Genomic DNA, 19945 nt, shown 5'->3' with positions numbered 1-19945 from the left:
AAGGAAAGTTTTCATGTTATAGGAAAAGACATGAATATTCTCAAGTAAGAGCTATTTATTGAGAGGTGTGACCAAAAAAAATTCAATACATTTCTCTCAAGGAAAAGCTGACCTCCCAGTTATTTCTTCAGAATAATAATCCATGGATATCTTTTTAAAGTCATTCCTGGGAACAGTGAATTTGGGATAGGAAAATTGCCCTGGGCCCTAGTTGGGTACAGGTAGATAGTGTTTCTTCTTCTTAGAGTAAGAGTTGGCAATGTATATTGGTTCTAAAAAGCATCTGAGGCTTGAACACATACAACAACAACAACAACAACAACAACACACACACACACACACCCTCTAAAAATATCTAGAGAAAGGTCTATAACATCTTGGATGAATCCTCTGTGGGTATGCTCTGCTACCTGCATTGTATGAAGACTAATGTGGGAAATAGTGATGTTCTTGAAATAATAATTATTCACTGTGGGTTCAGATGAGGTGACTGCAGAGGATTTTTCTTATCACTGGCTAGCTGTGTTATTAATCTTCTTTTTACTTTGCTAATGTTTTATATACTGAGAATGTGTTATGCTTACTCCAACAGGAAGTTACTAAGGAAGTAGAAAGGGAAATGGAGATTGAGGTCACTTCTAATCTCCTGTACTAATGCAAGTTTTAGATAGGCAAGACTGAAATCCAAGGAAACATTTGCAGGAAATATTTTTTTCCCCTATTGAGCTTTAAATGAATAGTTTTTCATGTGGCTGACACAGGCTTCTCAGTATCAAAAGAGATTAAGTCCTAGAAAGCAAATTCTTTGTTTTTGTAAAAGTTGTGCATTTTATTGACACTGCTTTAAGGAGTTCCCTGTCCTCTGAGAACACTGTCTTTTGTTTATATTTCAAGTAATTTGGTCCTTGGACTATGTTGGTGCTATACAAGGTGATAGAAGCAGTAGGTCCTGACCCTGCTAGTTGATTTTTTTGTAGCTATGGGCTTATGGTATTCTGTGAAACATGTATTTTCTAACCACATCTCTTCCTCCCTTCAAGTAAAATGTGACATGTCTCTATAACTTTTATTAAAAGAGAAGGGGACAATTTGACATCTCTCTTAAAAGCAATTTTGAGGCTGTATTTATTATAGTGAATGGACTCATGGTACAGTGGACTAAAAATGATACTCACTGAGATACTTATGGAAAAGTTTAGCAGCACTTTCCTGGATACAAGTAAAGCCTTTAATCACAAGAGTCTCTGATGTAAATATGATCAGGTAAAACTGTTTTGGGTTCTTTGTTTGTTTTGTTTTTTGTTTTCTTTGCTTTTTTGTGGTGGGGTAATGAGGGTTAAGTGACTTGCCCAGGGTCACATAGCTAGTAAGTGTCAAGTGTCTGAGGCTGGATTTGAACTCAGGTCCTCCTGAATCCAGGGCCGATGCTTTATCCACTGCGCCACCTAGCTGCCCCCTGTTTTTTGTTTTCTTACACAGGAAAGTGATAAGATGACAATGATAGTGTGCACAATGGCTTAGCAGAGTCAGAGAGGTAAATTCAGAAGCTATTGCAGGTAACCAACAATGAGGCATAAGGGCCTAGACTGGGAACTGGCAAGGGGAATGAGTAGAAAGAGGTAGATGTAGAAATGTTGGGACAGAAGGAATCAGTGAGGCTTGGAGATTGATTGGATTTGTGTGTGTGTGTGTGTGTGTGTGTGTGTGTGTGTGTTGCAATGGGATGGGGAGAATGGAAGAAAGAATAATCAAAAGCAATTCAAGATTTTGTTTGAGTGAATAGAAGAATTATATCATTAACAGAAACAGGGAGGTCATGAGTCAGTTTGGTTTAAAAAAAAAGCTAAGTTTCTAAGTTACTATTGAAAATGATTAGCTACCATCTTATTTCCCCAATTCCTTTAATTAATTTTCCAATCTACATCTGCTCCCTTCTAAATTCCTCCGTATACATTGTTCTCCTTGAAAATTTCCTTATTTATTTACTTTTTACTTTTTAAAATTTTTCGAGTTCTAAATTTTCTTCCTCTCTCCCACTCCCCCCTTGTCCACTGAGAAGGCAAACAATACGATATAGATGTTATACACGTGAAATCATGCAAAACATATTTCCATATTAGACATATTGCAAAAAAAGAAAAATAAAGAAGTGAGAATTTATACTCAGAATTAATCAATTCTCTCTCTGGAGATGGATAGCATCTTCTCATCTTGAATCTTTTGGAATTATTGGATTATTGCATTGATCAGAACAGCTAAGTCTTTCACAATTCATCATCATTACAATATTGCTATTACTGTACCTGGTTCTGCTCACTTCACTTTGCATTACCCATGTTTTTTTTTTTTTTTTCTGAACCTCTCTCATCTTTTCTAAAACTCCATCGTATGCTACATCTTCTTCAGCTATTCCCCAATTAATTAGCATCTCCTACATTTCCAATTCTTTGTCACAACAAAAATACATTTTGAAATCCGGTTTCTGCCCTTTTGTGACTACATAAAACCTATGAGTCTGTGGCCTTCTCTGAGACCCATAAAATGCACTCATGATAGGCTATTTCTGCTCTGTACAAGGAAATGCTTCCCATTCCCAGCTAATACTCCTCACAACAGCCCTGTAAGTGAGGAAACTGAGGCAAACAGAGATTATGTGATTTGTCCACAATTACAACTAGTAAGTGTTTGAGGTTCATTTGGGACTCAGGTCTTTCCAACTCTAGGCCCTGGACTCTATCCACTGAGCCTTGGAACTCCCATGCTGATCAGTATATCAGGTTAGGTTGTGAGTTGCTGTTGAACCTTTAGCCTAGGCAAGCCAGGGAAACACAATCTTCCCCTAACCCAAAAAGAAAATTAGTTTAAGTAAAATTAAGCTAATTTTTTAGGGGAGATGGTGGGAATCCAGATGTGTGATCTGATAAATTGAACTCCTGATGAAGACACTCTTTACCCAGTGGACTTCAGCAATTTTTCTACAAATTACAGCCTTAGAGAGTTGGCTGGTGGTATGTGTGTGTGGGGGGCAAGGGGGTGATTCAGAGTTTGTCACTTGCCCAGGGTCACGCAGCCAATATTTATCTAAGGTGAGACCTGATCTCCTATCTTCCTGTCTTCCTGATTCCAAGACTAGTCTTCTATCCACTATATCCAACTTGCCTGTCATTAAAAGTTATTACATAGGGGGCAGCTAGGTGGCGCAGTGGATAAAGCACCGGCCCTGGATTCAGGAGTACCTGAGTTCAAATCCGACCTCAGACAACTTGACTAGCTGCGTGACCCTGGGCAAGTCATTTAACCCCCATAGCCCCGCAAAAAAAAAAAAAAATTACTACATTACAGACCACCTCTATTATTATAATAAGGCGAAAAATACTAAATTAGCTTGAAACCTTTTGCTTATTTTTCTGAAAAAAAATTGTGTGTGTGTGTGTGTGTGTGTGTGTGTGTGTGTGTGTGTGTATGCATGTACACATTTTCCCAACCACATTTATATTGTAACAGGGATCATTTTTAGGCCTGTTGTTCTCATCATCATTTATGAGGTTTCTTGCCAAAAGCATTCCCGGGCTGTAATTTTGAACTAAAAATACCAGTGTTTTTTAGGGTCATTTGAAAGATTGGAATTAGGCCTAATAGACTGAATGTGTTTTGTTTAATAATTTGCTTTTCTCTGTGAAGGCTGAATTTTTCTCCACAATACTTTGATTATTGTTTCAAACACAGTGCTCTCTCCCTCTTCAGATTTTTATGTATTTGTCTCGTATATGTGCTATTTCTCATCCTTAAAATGTAAGATCCTTGAAGGCCTATTTCATTTTTATCTGTGTATTTCATTGCCTTGCATAGAGCAAGCACTTAATAAGTGTTTGTTGGATTGAACAGCATCCTTCAGAGTTCCTGATAAATGGAAGCAAAAAGATCATTGTCACGAAGAAAAATTTAGTAGGATTGGTTCTTGTTTAGTCATACATTGCACTAGATGGTCATTGAGTTAGCTTCTGTGACACTTGGGAGGTGGGGACCATGTTTAATATTTGTTCTTTGTCTTCTTCAGAGCACCCAGTCCAAAAATGAGCAAGAAGCAGTTGCAAAGTTAACAGAAGTACAGGGGCAGCTAGGTGGCACAGCGGATAGAGCACCAGCCCTGGATTCAGGAGGACTTGAGTTCAAATCTGGCCTCAGACACTTGACACTTACTAGCTGTATGAACCTGGGCAAGTCACAACCCCAATTGCCTCACCAAAAAAATACCCCCAAAAAAACAAAACCAAGAAAATTAACAGAAGTCAACCAAAGAAAAGAATAGAGTCCTTTCTGACTCACTGGCTTATTTTCAGTTCCTTAGTTGGGTCTATACTTTTCTGACATTAGGCTTTTAGGAATAAAGCTTCTGGCATTTTGACTGACTTTGACCTTTGGCCATTGGAAAAGACCTGATCTTGGAAAGGACACATTGCTTCTCTGGCACTCCTTTTCTTCTTCAGTAAGACTACCTCAGATGATTAAAATTTTACAATTTCTGGGATTCTCTGACTTGAACATTTTTATTTAAAGGGCTCTTTTTACTATACACTTTTTTTTTTGTTTTGCAGGGCAATGAGGGTTAAGTGACTTGCCCAGGGTCACATAGCTAGTAAGTGTCAAGTGTCTGAATCCGGATTTGAACTCAGTTCCTCCTGAATCCAGGGCTGGTGCTTTATCCACTGCACCACCTAGCTGTCCCCTAGACTTTTACTATTACTGTGAAAAAGCAATACTTGCACATTTTCATTTATTTATCTATCTATTTATTTGTCCATTCATTCATTCATTCATTCGTTTGTTTGTTTTGTGGTTTTTTTATTTGTTTTATGGGGCAATGAGGGTAAAGTGACTTACCCAGAGTCACACAACTAGTGTCGAGTGTCTGAGGCCAGATTTGAACTCAGGTCCTCCTGAATCCAGGGCCAGTGCTTTATCCCCTGTACCACCTAGCTGCCTCACTTGCATATTTTTAAAGTAAAAGTCTTTTGTTAACCCAAAAAAGTCTTTTGTTTTTGTTTTTATGTGAATTCCTGATTTATTTTGAAGTCATAAACCAGAGAATCAGCTAAAACCACTGTGTGTGCTCTCATTCCTCCTGAAAGCATGGCAGATAGCTACTTTGGTATTTTTAAGGCATTTGGAGAGGCAAGGTAAGTTCTCAGGCTCCTCCATTTGCTTTTTCATTAAGTAAATTTTATCTAAATATGACCCATTTTAGGAAATTAAATCTGTCTATAAAGCAGCTAGGTGGGCAGTTAGGTGGCCCAGTGGATAAAGCACCAACCTTGGATTCAGGAGGACCCAAGTTAAAATTTGGCCTCAGATACTTGACACTTACTAGCTGTGTGTCCCTGGACAAGTCACTTAACCCTCATTGCCCAGCTTTAAAAAAAAAAAGGCAGCTAGGCAACTTGGTCCAAATCTGAGAGGATTCCTTTGCAAAAACATTAATTTTTTTCTTTTCCCCCTTCTTGCCTGAATTATGCAGATATTTTACCTTAATGAAACAAGCTAATTATAACAAGTAAATACCTCTGGACTCTGGGACTTCATGGAGTTATTACACATACAAGAATTGTTTCTTTAAAATACTAATGGGGGTTGGAAAAATACAGCCAGGATCCCCTTATGAAAACAGCTCCTGCGCCATCATCTGTTCTTTGATTTAGCCATTATAACAATAAACTGTTGAGATCAAGTGTAGGAACACAAAGGGCAGCCTATGAGACAATTGAGATGTGAGGTATGGGGCAGGAAAGTTAATGTTAAAAAGAGAATGTCAAGTACAGTTCTCTGTCTTGTAATTCAGGAAGAGGAAACCTGTTCGGTATCCACAATTGCTTTGTGTCTTACTTGCACTAACAATGATCACCTGCAAATTCATTTGCTCATATTAGTACAGTGCTTAGGGGGAGGGAAAGAGGAAACAGAGCAAAGAAAAGCTCAGCCTTTTCCCTTGCCATCTTTAAATTTGGCTTCTAGGCTGTTCTGACCAACTCTTCCCACTGCTGACCACATGCTATATTAACGTGTCAGTTGGATTTGCATTGGAGCTTCATTCTCCCTGCTTTTATTTTCTTCAGATATTGTCCAAGTCCCCGGAAATCCTAAAACCACATCACACAGAAAATAGCAGTAAATTTTCTAAGGTTGTGTGAAGAACAGTTGTCAGAAGAGTAAGTTCAAGATTTGTTTTGAGGCAACTCAATTTATTATGGATTTTGTGTTAAATATGAATCCTAGGATGCATATTTTTTGCTATCATCCTCTTTATTCAAGATGATTAATAAAGGAAAAACAGATGACTTTGTTTTGGAGTGGGTGGTTAAGAAATAACCAATTGCATATCCAAATAGAGAAATCAGTAACATATCTCAGGGTGGCCTGGTGGGAAGGGCTCTGAAGTGAGAGGAACCTGGTTCAAATCTTACTACTAATGCTGCCTGTGTGACTGAGGGCAAGCATCTTAATTTCTCTAAATCTTAATTTTCCTCTCTGTAATGAGGAAGTTGAAAAGATCCCTTATAGATCTCAATATATGATCCCCATGATCCCAGAAGTGCAGACAGTCATCCCTCAATCTGTCATAGAAGCCAATCTGATAGATGTGAGGTGGTACCTTCAGAGTTATTTTTATTTGCATTTCTCTAATCAATAGTGATTTAGAGCAATTTTTTATATTACTAGAGATAGCTTTGATTTCTTCTTCTGAAAGTTGCCTGTTCATATCTTTTGATCATTTATCAATTAGGGAATACTTGTATTCCTTTTTTGTGTGTGAGGCAATTGGGGTCAAGTGACTTGCCTAGGGTCACACAGCTAGTAAGTGTCAAGTGTCTGAGGCTGGATTTGAACTCAGGTCCTCCTGAATCCAGGGCTGGTGCTCTATCCACTGTGCCACCTAGCTGCCCCTGAATACTTCTATTCTTATAAATTTAACTCAGTTCTATGTATTTGAGAATGAAGCCTTATCATAGACACTTGCTGTAAAAATAATAAATCCCAGTTTCCCACTTCCCTTCTAATCTAGGCTGCATTTGTTTTGTTTGTATAAAATCTTTTAAATTTGATGTAATCAAAAATATTCATTTTACATTTCATAATGTTCTCTATCTCTTATTTGGTTATAAATGTCCATTCTCCATAAATCTGACAGGTAAACTATTTCTTGCTCCCCTAATTTGCTTATAGTATCCACCTGAAAGTCTAAATAATATATCCATTTTGATCTGATCTTGGTATATGATGTAAAATGTTGTTCTATACCTAGTTTCTGAATTATTGTTTTCCAGTTTTCCCCATCTGTTTTTGTCAAATAATGAGTTTTTTGTCCCCAAAGCTCAGGTCTCTGGATTTATCAAACACTAGATTACTATGGTCATTTACTACTTTGTCTCATGTACCTAATCTATTACACTGATCCATTGTTCTATTTCTTAGCCAGTACCAGATTGGTTTTTTTAATATAGTATTTATTATTTTCTAGTTACATGTAGAGATAGTTTTCAACATTTTTTCTATAAGATTTCTAGTTTTAAATCTTTCTCCCTCTTTCCCCTTCCTCCCCTTCCCAAGACAGCAAGCAATCTGATATAGATTATATATGTACAATCACATTAAATATATTTCTGTATTAGTCATGCTGTGAAAGAAGAATCAGAGCAAAAGGGAAAAACTTGACAAAAGGAAAACAAAAACCATAGAAATAGTATGGTGCAATCTGCATCTAGATTCCACATTTCTTTTTTTCTGGATTTGGAGAGCATTTTCCCTCATGAATGCTTTGAAACTATCTTGGACCATTGTGTTGCTGAGAAGAATCAAGTCTATCACAGTTGATCAACACAATGTTGTTGATACTGTTCACAATGTTCTCCTGGTTCTGCTCATCTCATTCAGCATCAATTCATGTAAGTCCTTCCAGGTTTCTCTGAACTCCTCCTGCTCATCATTTCTTCACATTGATATTTTTTAAACTTTATGTTCTAAATTTTCTTCCAGCCTCCCTCCTCAACCCTCCCTATGGAATCAAGCAATTCAATATAAGTCATAGATGTACAATTATGCCAAGCATCTTCACATTAGTCAAGTTGTGAAAGAAAATAGACAAAATGACTTTAGCAAGAGGAACTAACAAATAAAATTATACTTCAATCTGTATTCAAATACCATCAGTTCTTTGTTGATGGTTTGCATTTTCATACATCCTTCTGATAGAATCCTGCTCATCATTTCTTTCACAGTTACTATTGCTAACTGTATTACCCTTCACCCTATTCCCTCCCCTTGGTATTTACTCTATTTTTTATCTTCTTTCACCCTATCCCTCCTCAAGTGTTTTGCTTTTTACTGTCCCCTCCCCCAATCTGCCCTCCCTTCCTTAACCTCTCCCTCCCTTTTCTCCTTCCCCTCCCACTTTCCCTTAGGGCAAAATATATTACTATACCCACTTGAGTGTTTATGTTATTCCCTGTTTGAGCCAATTCTGATGGAAGTAAGGCTCACTCACTCCCCGTCCCCTTCCCCATTTTCCTCTCTACCCCATAAACTTTTTCTTGTTTCTTTTATTTGATTTACTTTACACCCTTCCACCTCTCCCTTTTCCTTTCTTCCAGTGCAGTCCTCCTACCCCTTAACTTTATTTTGAAGACATCATCATGGGTCTGCTAGGTGAGACAGTGGACAAAGCACCAGCCCTGGACTCAGGAGACCCCGAGCCCAAATCCAGCCCCAGATCTATTTTCCAGGTCAGTTGTTTTTCCAAGGAGATATTTTATATTGTCCTCTATTTTTTTTATTCAATTGGATTTGCTTTACAATGTCCTGGCCACTACAGAAAACAGTGTCATATAGTGGAAAACACATGGGTGTAAATCTTATCTCCATTGTTTATTACCCATGTGATCTTTGACAAATAATTTAATCAGTATTTTTTTTATATTTAAAATGGGTGGAAAAGGTTGGATTAGATGGCCTCTGAAAACCTTTCCAGATCAAGATCTATGATCCTATAATATTACCAAAAATTACTTTATAGAGTTGTAAAAACAATAACAAAATTCATCTGGAAGAACAAAAGGTTAAGACTATCAAGGGAGGGGGCAGCTAGGTGGTGAGGTGGATAAAGCACTGGCCCTGGATTCAGGAAGAACCAAGTTCAAATCTGGCCTCAGATACCTGACACTACCTGTGTGACCCTGGGCAAGTCACTTAACCCTCATTGCTCTACCAAAAACAAAAACAAAAAGACTATCAAGGGAATTAATGAAAAAAAAAGTGAAGCAAGGCGGCCTAGACATACAAGATCTCAGATAGTATTATGTAGCAGTAATCATCAAAACAATCTGGTACTAAAGGCAGGGGTTGGGGGGGGGGCGGCACAGTCAAGATGGTGGAAGAAAGGCTGTGATTCTCCTAGCTCTGGAAAACCTGTCCTGGAAAACCACCTCCAAAAATAATGTGATAAGACACTCTTGGAGGAGCATAACCCACATAAGAACAGAGTGAGACTCTTTTCCAGCCAAAGACGGCTTAATTAGGTGACTGGGATCACCTGCTGTTTGGGCTGAGAGAGGAGCACAGCACACAGCATGGACCAGGATCAGCCTCAAGGAGGCAGTGCCTCCAACCAAAGCCTCAGAATCTTCAGCTGCTTCTTCTGAAGCTCGGCTCACAGACTGGTGGATAAGATTTACACCCATGTGTTTTCCACTGTATCACACTGCTTTCTATAGTGGCCTATGGGGTAGTAGAATAGAATGAGCTATAAACAAATTCTGTGAGTAATGATTCCTGTCAATTGTCTTGGTGATAAAGGATGCAACATCTTATCTTCTGTTGCAAGGTAAAGTTTGTGCATTGTCTATATACCGGATAGAGGTGGAGGTATAGAGTTCATGAACCCTTAATATGAAGGAAGGGAATGTACTAGGGACCATGACTGGAAATGAGGTGAAGAGGTAAATTGTGGATTAGCAATATTGCTGGCATCAGCAAGTGAGAGCTATGGTAATGGGAATGAGAAGATAAGCCAAATTGTGTCCATATACTTTGGTGGCAAATGTACAGGAGTAGAGAAAGAGGATGTTGAGGTAGTAATTAAATTAATGGTTCAATGGGTAAAGGGCAACAGAATTATCACTAGTTAATGGACACCAGAATATTTTATTGAAGATGGTATTTAGCCAGAACTAAAATTATTCATTTCTGCTCCTCTTTCCCATCTCTTTTCATATAACAAAAGTAATAATAATAGCTAGCACTTATATGGTGCCTAATACACATATATTCATGTATATGTGTGTGTTTATATATGTATATACATACAAATATACATGTGTATATGTGTACATGTATGTATATGTGTATGTGTGTGTGTATAGATGTATATATGCCAGGCACTGTGCTAAGCATTTTACAAATACTATTTCATATGATCTGCAAAACAACTCTGGGAGGTAGGTACTATTATAATACAACTTTTATAGTTAAGGAAACTGAGGCAAACAATGGTTAAGTGACTTGCCCAAGATCACACAGCTAGTAAAGTATCCAAAGCCAGATATGCTATTAACTTGCTTTAAAATGCCTCAAAATAATTTTCGTTAGGATAATGAGTCTTCCTTTCCTTTCTTGCAGAAGGTCTTCTATAAAAGGAGTTTAAGAAAGATAATACCTGAGAATGTTTTAAAAACGAATAAATCTACGGACCCACCCATCGTTTCTCGAGTGAATGGCTGGTCTATGCCCCTCCACTCCTTCCAGTTCATTGCTTGGGCAGCCTACACGTACATGGCCATCATAGCTTTTGGATTGTTCATTCCCTTGCTGCCATATTTTTGGAGAAACATCACCTACACTGTATCCTTTTTCTCCAGAATTTCCAATGCCATCAGCCAGTTTCTAATATGAAAGGGTAAGCTACCAATGGAGACATAAAACAAAGCATGTTGAAATCAGGTCAGATAATATTAGACGAATACAGATCACATTGAAATAGCTATGGTTTTTGTTGGCTTTGGAATCAACTTCTCGAAGAGTTGGAGATTTGTTTCAAAATTTTAAAAACCCTGTATTTATATTTGGGGGACTTTTTTATACCACCTTCATTTAAAATAAGTACTCCCTTTCTAAATCAGTAAGCTATCTCTTATAACAATTTTTTAAAAATAACTAGAAAGAAAACAATTCAGAAAAAACCAAACAACACATAAATTAAGTTTGACAATAAATACAGTGCTCCAAATCCAGAATCCTTTACCTCTTCAAAGAAGGGAGGGATTTACATTTTCTCATCTCTTCTCTAGGGCCAAGCTCATTCATAATTACAGAAAGTGTTTAGATTCATGTTTTTCACTATTTCCATTTACATTGTAACATTCATTAGGTGTATAGTTTTTCTAATTTTGCTTACCTTTTTCTGTATCAGTTAACTTATCTTCCTGTGTTTCTCTGAATTCTTTATATTTCTTTCTTTCTTTCTTTCTTTCTTTCTTTCTTTCTTTCTTTCTTTCTTTCTTTCTTTCTTTCTTTCTTTCTTTCTTTCTTTCTTTCTTTCTTTCTTTCTTTCTTTCCTTCCTTCCTTCCTTCCTTCCTTCCTTCCTTCCTTCTTTTTTTTTTTGGTGAGGCAATTGGGGTTAAGTGACTTGCCCAGGGTCACACAGCTTATAAGTGTCAAGTGTCTGAGACTGGATTTGAACTCAGATCCTCCTGACTCCAGGGCTGGTGCTTTATCCATTGCACCACCTAGCTGTCCCATATTTATTTCTTATGGCATATTAATATTCTATTTAATTCATATATCATATTTTGTTTACTCAGTCCTCTATTTCTTTTTTATCAATATTTTACTACCAATACGTAGTTCTGCTATAAACATTTTGACACATAGGGGATCTTTCTATCCTTGATGTTCTTGAGGTAGATGCCTAGCAGTAGACTCTCAATGCTGGACTTTTAAAATACCCTGGTGGTTGATCTACCTGTCACGCATATCTCGCTACTTTCGTCTATCCACCCTTTGGATGCCAAAGTGATTAGTCTAAAGTAAAGATGTTACCATGTCGCCCCTTACTCAATAAACTCCAGTGACTATCATCTCCAGAAGCAAATGCAAAATCATCTATATGACATTCAAAGTCCTTCATAGCTACCCTCCCACCTTTCTGATATTTTTACCCATTACAAACAAACACACACACGGGGCAGCTAGCTAGGTGGTGCAGTGGATGGAGCACTGTCCCTGGAGTCAGGAGGACCTGAGTTCAAGTCTGGCCTCAGACACTTAACAATTATTAGCTGTGTGACCCTAGGCAAGTCACTTAACCCCAATTGCCTCACCAAAAAACAAACACACACACACACACAAACACACACACACACACACACACACACACTTTGAAACAATGACACTGACCTCCTTGATGTTTCCTCAACTAGGCACCACATCTATCAGGTCCAGTATTTTTCTCTGAGTATTCCCCTTTCACAGAATTCTTTCCCTCATCATCATTTCTGCTGCCTGGCTCCCCTGACTTCCTTCAAATCCTAGCTAAAATCCTGCTTTCTACAAGAAACCTTTACCCATCTTTATTAATTCTAGTGCCTTTCCACTGCTAGTTATTTCCTATTTATCTTGTATATAGCTAGCATGTTTATATATACTTAGTTCTATGCTGTCTCCCATGAGGGACTGTGAGCTCCTGAAAGGCAGAGACTATATTTTTTATTTTACAATAGTGGTTTTTTTTCCCAATTACATGTCAAAAAAAATTTGGGGGATGGGGTGGGGCAATGAGGGTTAAGTGACTTGCACAGGGACACACAGCTAAAAAGTGTCAAGTGTCTGAAGCCAGATTTGAACTCAGGTCTTCCTGAATCCAGGGCCAGTGCTTTATCCACTGCACCATCTAGCTGCCCCCACCAAGACAATTTTTAGCATTCATATTTTCAAGATTTTGAGTTCCAAATTTTTCTTCTTCCCACCCCTCTTCCAAAAATGGCGGGCAATTTGATATAGGTTATACATGTGTTATCATGTAAAACATATTTCCACGTTAGTCACAGTTGTGAAAGAAGAAACAGATCAAAATTTTAAAAAAATTTTAAAAATAAAGTGAAAAAATATGCTTTGATCTGCATTCAGAGTCCATCAGTTCTTTATTTGGTCATGGATAACATTGTCTATCACGAGTCTTTTGTAATTGTCTCAGATCTTTGTGTTGCTGAGAAGAGCTGAGTTATATACCACAGCTTGCTCAGCCATTCTTCAGTTGATGAGCATCCCTTCAGTTTCCAATATTTTGCCATCACAAAAGGGGTTTCTATAAATATTTTTGCACATGTAGGTCCTTTTCCCTTTTTATGACCTCTTTGGGGGTACAGACCTAGTGGTGGTATTGTTGAATCAAAGGGTATGCAATTTGGTTGCCTTTTGGGCATAGTTCCAAATTACTGTCCAGAATCATTGTATTCTCTACCAATAATACATTAGTGTCCTAATTTTCCCACTTCCTCTCCCACAGTTATCATTTTCCCTTTTTGTCATATTAGCCAATCTGATAGGTGTGAAGTGGTACTTCAGAAATGTTTTAATTTGTATTTCTCTAATCAAAAGTGATTTAGAGGGGCAGCTAGGTAGTGCAGTGGATAAAGAACCGGCCCTGGATTCAGGAGGACCTGAGTTCAAATCTGGCCTCAGACACTTAACACTTACTAACTGTGTGACCCTGGGCAAGTCACTTAACCCCCATTGCTCAGCAAAAAAAAATTAAATTAAAAAAATAAATAAAAACTTATTTAGAGCATTTCTTCATATGCCTATGGATAGCTTTGAGTTCTTCATTTGAAAATTGCCTGTTCATATCCTTTAACCATGTATCAATTGGGGAATGGCTTGTATTTTTTATAAATTTGACTCAGTTCTCTATATATTTTAGAAATGAGGCCTTTCTTAGAAACATTTGTTTTAAAGATTATTTTCAAGCCTTCTGCTTTTCTTCTAATCTTGGTTGCATTGGTTTTGTTTGTACAAAAGCTTTTTATTTTATTTTAATCAAAATCCATTTTACATTTCATAATGCTATCTCTTATTTGGTCATGAATTCTTTTTTTCCCCATAGTTCTGACAGGGAGACTATTTCTTGTTCTTCTAATTTACTTATGGTGTCACCCTTTATATCTAAATCATGCACTCATTTTGACCTTATCTTAGCATATGGAGCAAGGTTTTGGTCTATACCTAGTTTGTGCCCTATTGTATTCTAGTTTTCCCAGAAGTCTTTGTCAAATAGTGAGTGCTTATCCCAGAGGCTGGGGTCAGAGACTATCTTTTGCCTTTGTATTCCCAGTGCTTAGCACAGTGCCTGGGATATAGTACATACTTAATAAATTTTTATTTATGACTTATGTAACTAGACAACATGTATAATGAGTATACACATGGGGAGCACATGCATGGGGGACTTGAGTAGACAGAAAATATATAAAGAACCAGGTGGCCAGGACATACATGGAAAGGTCATAAATATAAGAGACATATGTGACTGAGGCACATTTATGGACTGAGTAAATCACATCTCAATACTTCCAGTCCATCAAAGTTTCCCCCAAGGAATTAAATGGAAGTTATGAGGATTTTCACTTCTGACTAACAGAAGTGAATGCCATCACATTGATCTCTACTGTTTCTCTTCAATTATCCTATCTACATACATTGTGTCAGCTGGGTACAATATTTCTCTGCTGAGCATCACATTGTCTTTGCTGGGCATCCCTATTTTCTCATGGTTACCAAGCCTCCCTCTGAAAAAGCACTAACCAGAAGGTCTCTATATGATATGGTGATGATGATGGCTTTTTTGGTCATAACCAAGCATGTGAACTACTACATCCAACTAAGGGTCATACAACAGAAGTTGGGCAGATGTCCCCAGGTTCAGATTAAATATATTCATTTAACTCCTTGTGCCTGGGACTTAACCAACATATTTTCTTTCCACTTAATCCCTATTGGAATTCTGTGCTCTCAAAATCAATTTCAGGGGACTGACAAAGAAAGCCCATAGGAACTTAATGAAGACTGGAACTGTAAAACTTAAGTCATTTCCAAGACTGGCAGGCAAATAACTCTAAGCAAGAACAAAACTAAGTGAAGAAGACACATTAATTATTCTCTGGCTTCCTGGCCCACAATCCTGCCTTTATTATATCTCTTAATTGGCAGAAAAATTAAAATTAAAATAGAGTGACAAATGGCTTCTGTATTGTATTCTGGTGAGGACAAGATCTCATGGTGTGTCTAGCAAATCACAGAATGTTAGAGTTGGAAGATGCTATGTAGTTTTCCAGACCAATACAGGATAAGAAAACTAAAGCCTAGAGAGCTAATGCAGTTTCACTAAGGACATAGAGCTTGTGAGTGTTGGAGCTAGCATTAGAAGTGATTCTTAGTCCATGTTCCCCGTCATTATGCCATACTCAAACTACTCACAAGACCTGAAGGTCCACATTTTAAAAGCCAATTCCACAGAATTCCAAGAAAAATAATACCTGTGACTTTCTTTTGTTCTCCCATAGACATGAACACATGCACACACACATGCATGAACAAACATGTCACATTAACACAACTTTAACCTTGAAGAAATTCCATCAGGAAAATCAGGTAGTTCTATCTTGAAATTTCCCAGACTACTTCATTCTACTACCACATAGAATAGAGTAACACTCTTGGCCTTGAGTGTCCTTGATGTTAAATGAAGAAGGTTACAAAGGGATTTGATGTCTAAGACTGGGACTCAGGACATCTGTGATACATTCAGTGTGGTATAATGGGAAAAAGTGCTTGATTTGGAATCAGAAGACACATGTTGGATTCCCAGCTTTGCAACTTGTTTACTTCTGGGCAATAATGACTTGAATGGTGAAATCATTTTATATCTCTTGGTTCAGTTTTATTATCTGTAAGGAATTAGACAAATAATATCCGAACTATTTCCCCCCTGCATTTGTTTATGAGTCCTTTTATACCCTAGCACAGTAGTGTCAAACTTAAGTAGAAATGGGGGTCAGTAAACTATATGTAAAGATCCCTGTATGCTGCATATTGACTTAGAAAACTACTCATAAACATAATCTGTTCTGTCAAATTTTTACTTTTTTTTTTTTTTTTTTTAGTGAGGCAATTGGGGTTAAGTGACTTGCCCAGGGTCACACAGCTAGTAAGTGTTAAGTGTCTGAGACCAGATTTGAACTCAGGTACTCCTGAATCCAGGGCCGGTGCTCTATCCACTGCGCCACCTAGCCGCCCCAAATTTTTACTTATTTTGTTAAATATTTACCTATTTTATTTTAATCTATTTTGGGTCACAAACTATACATAGCACAGAAATATATGTGCTCCCTTCTGTTCCCATTCAACAATCATCAGAGGTATGTAATTAGATATTTATATTTCTAGAAATATATTATTTGTTAATTTACTTCTTGTTTATATTTTCATTAGATTTATCTGGTCCTGAAAAGGAGCACTTTGGGGTCTTCATCTATGATATTTTTGTTGTACCTCTCTCCCTATGATTAAATTAGTTTTTCTTTTAAGTGTTTAGATACAGGGTCTTTGAGTGTGTATAAATACTGATATTATTTTATTATCTATGGTAGCATATTAAATATGCTTTTTTCCTGCTTATTTGGATTCTCCCAAGGCTTCATAAATTGTATTCCCATCTTTCAGTTTAAACCTGTATTATTCTTTATGTTTCAAGTATGCTGCTTTTAAACGACATATTTTTGGATTCTGCTTCCTTCCTAACTTATTCTGCTATCCACCTCTGTTACATGAGTGAATTTATCCTATTCACATTTATGGTTATAATAGTTAATTATGTTTTTCCCTACATTGTAAACTTATTTTTTTCCTCTCCTTCAACCTTCTTTTTACAAAAAAAATAGTATGGAAAGAAATGAAATGGGGATCGATACTACTTATCTATAAGTGGAGTGAGTTGATCCTACTCTTTTGCCTTATTCTCTTTACTCAGCCCTTACTGGTTCTTGTACTTTGTTTCTCTTTTTTTAAATCTCCCCTTGATGATCAGCCACCTAGGTCAGGGCTATTCTCTCAACATTTTTGTACTCCTTCGTCAGAGAGCTTTTGTATCTCCTTTTCCATTTGGCCAATTTGACTTTTCAAGCTGTTGACTTTTTTCTCATGTCTTTCCTGCATCACCCTCATTTCTCTTTCCATTTTTTTCTCTACCTCTCTAACTTTATCTTCAAAGTCCTTTTTGAGCACCTCTATGGCTTGAGACCAATTCATATTTTTCTTGGAAACTTTAGACATAGGGGCCCTGATGTTGACATCTTCCTCTGAGGGTGCACCTCAATCTTCCTTGTCAATGAAGAAACTTTCTATGGTCTTCACCTTTCTCTGCCCACTCATCTTGCCTTTCTTTTACTTGACTTTTAGCTCCTTAAAGTGGGGCACTGTTTCCAGGCTGCTGTATCCCAAGCTTCATAAGTCCCAGGCGGTATGATTTAAGGAGGATCAGGTTCTTCACTTGCGGGGCCTATTCCCTGGTCTGTAGATGACCCCAGACCAACTTGCTAATCAACCAGCTTTGTGCGTTGTGGTTGTCAGCTCCGACGAGCCTGTGCCCCTCCCCCAGCTGGGCCACTGCTACTCAAGCCTACCTCCTGGTTCCCAGCAGGGGTAAAAAACCCAAGTTGTGCCTCAGGACCAGCATAGACTCCTGCGGTCTCCCCCTTGCCAAGGGCTCAGCCCTCTTACCAGACTGTGAACTTAGTTCCAGACAACACTGGCGCTTCAGCTGATTCGGAGGCTCTGGGCGTCTCCTTCTCTGGTGAGGCCTTCCTGGGACTAGATCTGTGTCAGGGTGACTGTGGGGTTGGACTCCACTCCTGTCTCAGCATGGCAGCTCCCTCCTTCTGACCTTCCAAGCAATTCTTTGTTAGAAGATGATTTCAGCACATTCTTCTGTGGCATTATTTGGATGTTTTTTGGAGCGATGGTGTCATGAGTTCTTTCTGTACTCCTTCTTAAGCTAATCTCTCCATCTCCCTGGTCCTGCCTATTTACCTATTGAATTGAATGTATTTCTGACTTTACATTTTTGATTTTTAAGTTTTTAAGTTTTAATTTATTTGGTGTTTTATTTCCCCAAAATTACATGTAAAAACAATTGTTAACATTCGTTTTTAAAATTTTGAATTCTGAATTCTCTCCCTCCCCCCCTCCCCCATTGAGAGGGCAAATCATTTGATTTAGTTTATACATATGTAGTGCAAAACACTTCCATGTTAGTCATGTTGTGAAAGAAAACAGACAAAAGACTCAAAAAAAAAGGTTAAAAAAAGCTTCAATCTGTATTCAGACACCATCAGTTCTTTAATTGGGGATGAATAGCATTTTTCATCACAAGTCCTTCAGAGTTCTCTTGGATCATTGTATTGCTCAGAATAGCCAAATCATTCACAGCTGATCATTTTATAATACTGCTGTTACTTTGTACATAGTACATTTCATTTTTCATCAGCTCATGTAAGTCTTTCCAGGTTTTTCTGAGAGCATCATGCTCATCATTTCTTAAAGCACAATAGCATTCCATCAATCACATACCACAGTTTGTTCAGCCATTATCCAATTGATGGACATTCCCTCAATGTCCAATTCTTTGCCAACAGAAGAAAGCTGCTTTAAATATTTTTATACATATATGTCCTTTTCATTTTTGTTTTTATCCCTTTTGGATATAGACCTAGGAATGGTATTGCTAGGTCAAAGAATATTTATGATTTTATAGCCTTTGGGGCATAGATCCATATTGCTTTACACAATGGTTGAATCAATTTACAACTTTGCCAACAGTGCATTAATGTCTCATTTTCCCCATATCCTCTACAACATTCGTCATTGTCCTCTTCTATCATATTAGCCAATCTAATAGGTATGAGGTAGTACCCCAGAATTGTTTTTGATTTGCATCTCTCTAATAAATAGTGAGTTAGAACATTTTTTATATTGTTATAGATAGTTTTTATTACTCCATCTAAAAACTGTTCATATCTTTTGATCATTTATCAAATGGGGAATGACTGTTATTTTTATAAATTTGATTCAGTTCTCTATATGTTTAAGAAATTAGACCTTTATTAGAGAAACTTGCTTCAATTTTTTTCACAGTTAATATTGCTAACTGTATTTCTCTCTGTCCTTTCTCCCCGTTTATTCTATTTTCTCTCTGCTTTCATCCTGTCCCTCCTCAAAAGTGTTTTGCTTCTGATTACTGCCTCCCCCAATCTGTCCTCCCTTCTATCCTTTTGTGTAGAAGCTGCTAGATCTTGTGTTATCCTTATTGTGGCTCCATGATACATGAATTGTTTCTTTCTGGCTTCTTGTGATAGTCTCTCCTTGACCTGGGAACTCTGGAATTTGGCTATAATATTCCTGGGAGTTTTTGTTTTTTCTTTTTCTCTAAGGGCGAACTCAATTCTCAGCATTTTTTTTTTTGGCCAGGGCAATGAGATATTTCACATTTTGTTATATTTTTTCATTCTTTTGGCTTTGTTTTATTGTTTCTTAACTCTTTCAGGTAGGCCAATAATTTAAAAATTATTCCTGGACCTATTTTCATCAAGAATACTTGAGGGGACAGCTAGGTGGTGAAGTGGATAAAGCACCAGCCCTGGATTCAGGAGGACCTGAGTTTAAATCTGACCTCAGACACTTAACACTAACTAGCTGTGTGACCCTGGGCATGTCACTTAACTCTCATTGATTTCTCATAAAGTCATTAGCTTCCATTTGCTCAATTCTAATTTTTAAGGAATTATTTTCTTCAGTGATCTTTTGTATCTTCTTTTCCATTTGGCCAATTCCACTTTTTAAGGAGATTTT

At 37.5% G+C, this 19945-nt stretch overlaps 1 protein-coding gene across 1 annotated transcript in view; it reads left to right on the top strand.

Annotated features, from left to right (window-relative positions):
* The first annotated feature begins 5130 nt into the window (after positions 1-5130).
* LOC122748873 (palmitoyltransferase ZDHHC11-like) overlaps positions 5131-19945 on the top strand; it is a 141524-nt gene continuing 126709 nt past the window's right edge. Inside the window, exons 1-3 of the mRNA XM_043994894.1 lie at positions 5131-5177; positions 9844-9871; positions 10666-10887. Coding sequence (XP_043850829.1) covers positions 5131-5177; positions 9844-9871; positions 10666-10887 — 297 coding nt within the window. The remainder of the gene's footprint in view (positions 5178-9843; positions 9872-10665; positions 10888-19945) is intronic.

The sequence above is a fragment of the Dromiciops gliroides genome, chromosome 1 (genome assembly GCF_019393635.1).
Source record: "Dromiciops gliroides isolate mDroGli1 chromosome 1, mDroGli1.pri, whole genome shotgun sequence".
NCBI classification, from domain to species: Eukaryota; Metazoa; Chordata; class Mammalia; order Microbiotheria; family Microbiotheriidae; genus Dromiciops; species Dromiciops gliroides.
Note: the sequence above shows the minus strand (reverse complement) of the source record. Positions and strands in the feature narration are given on the sequence as shown.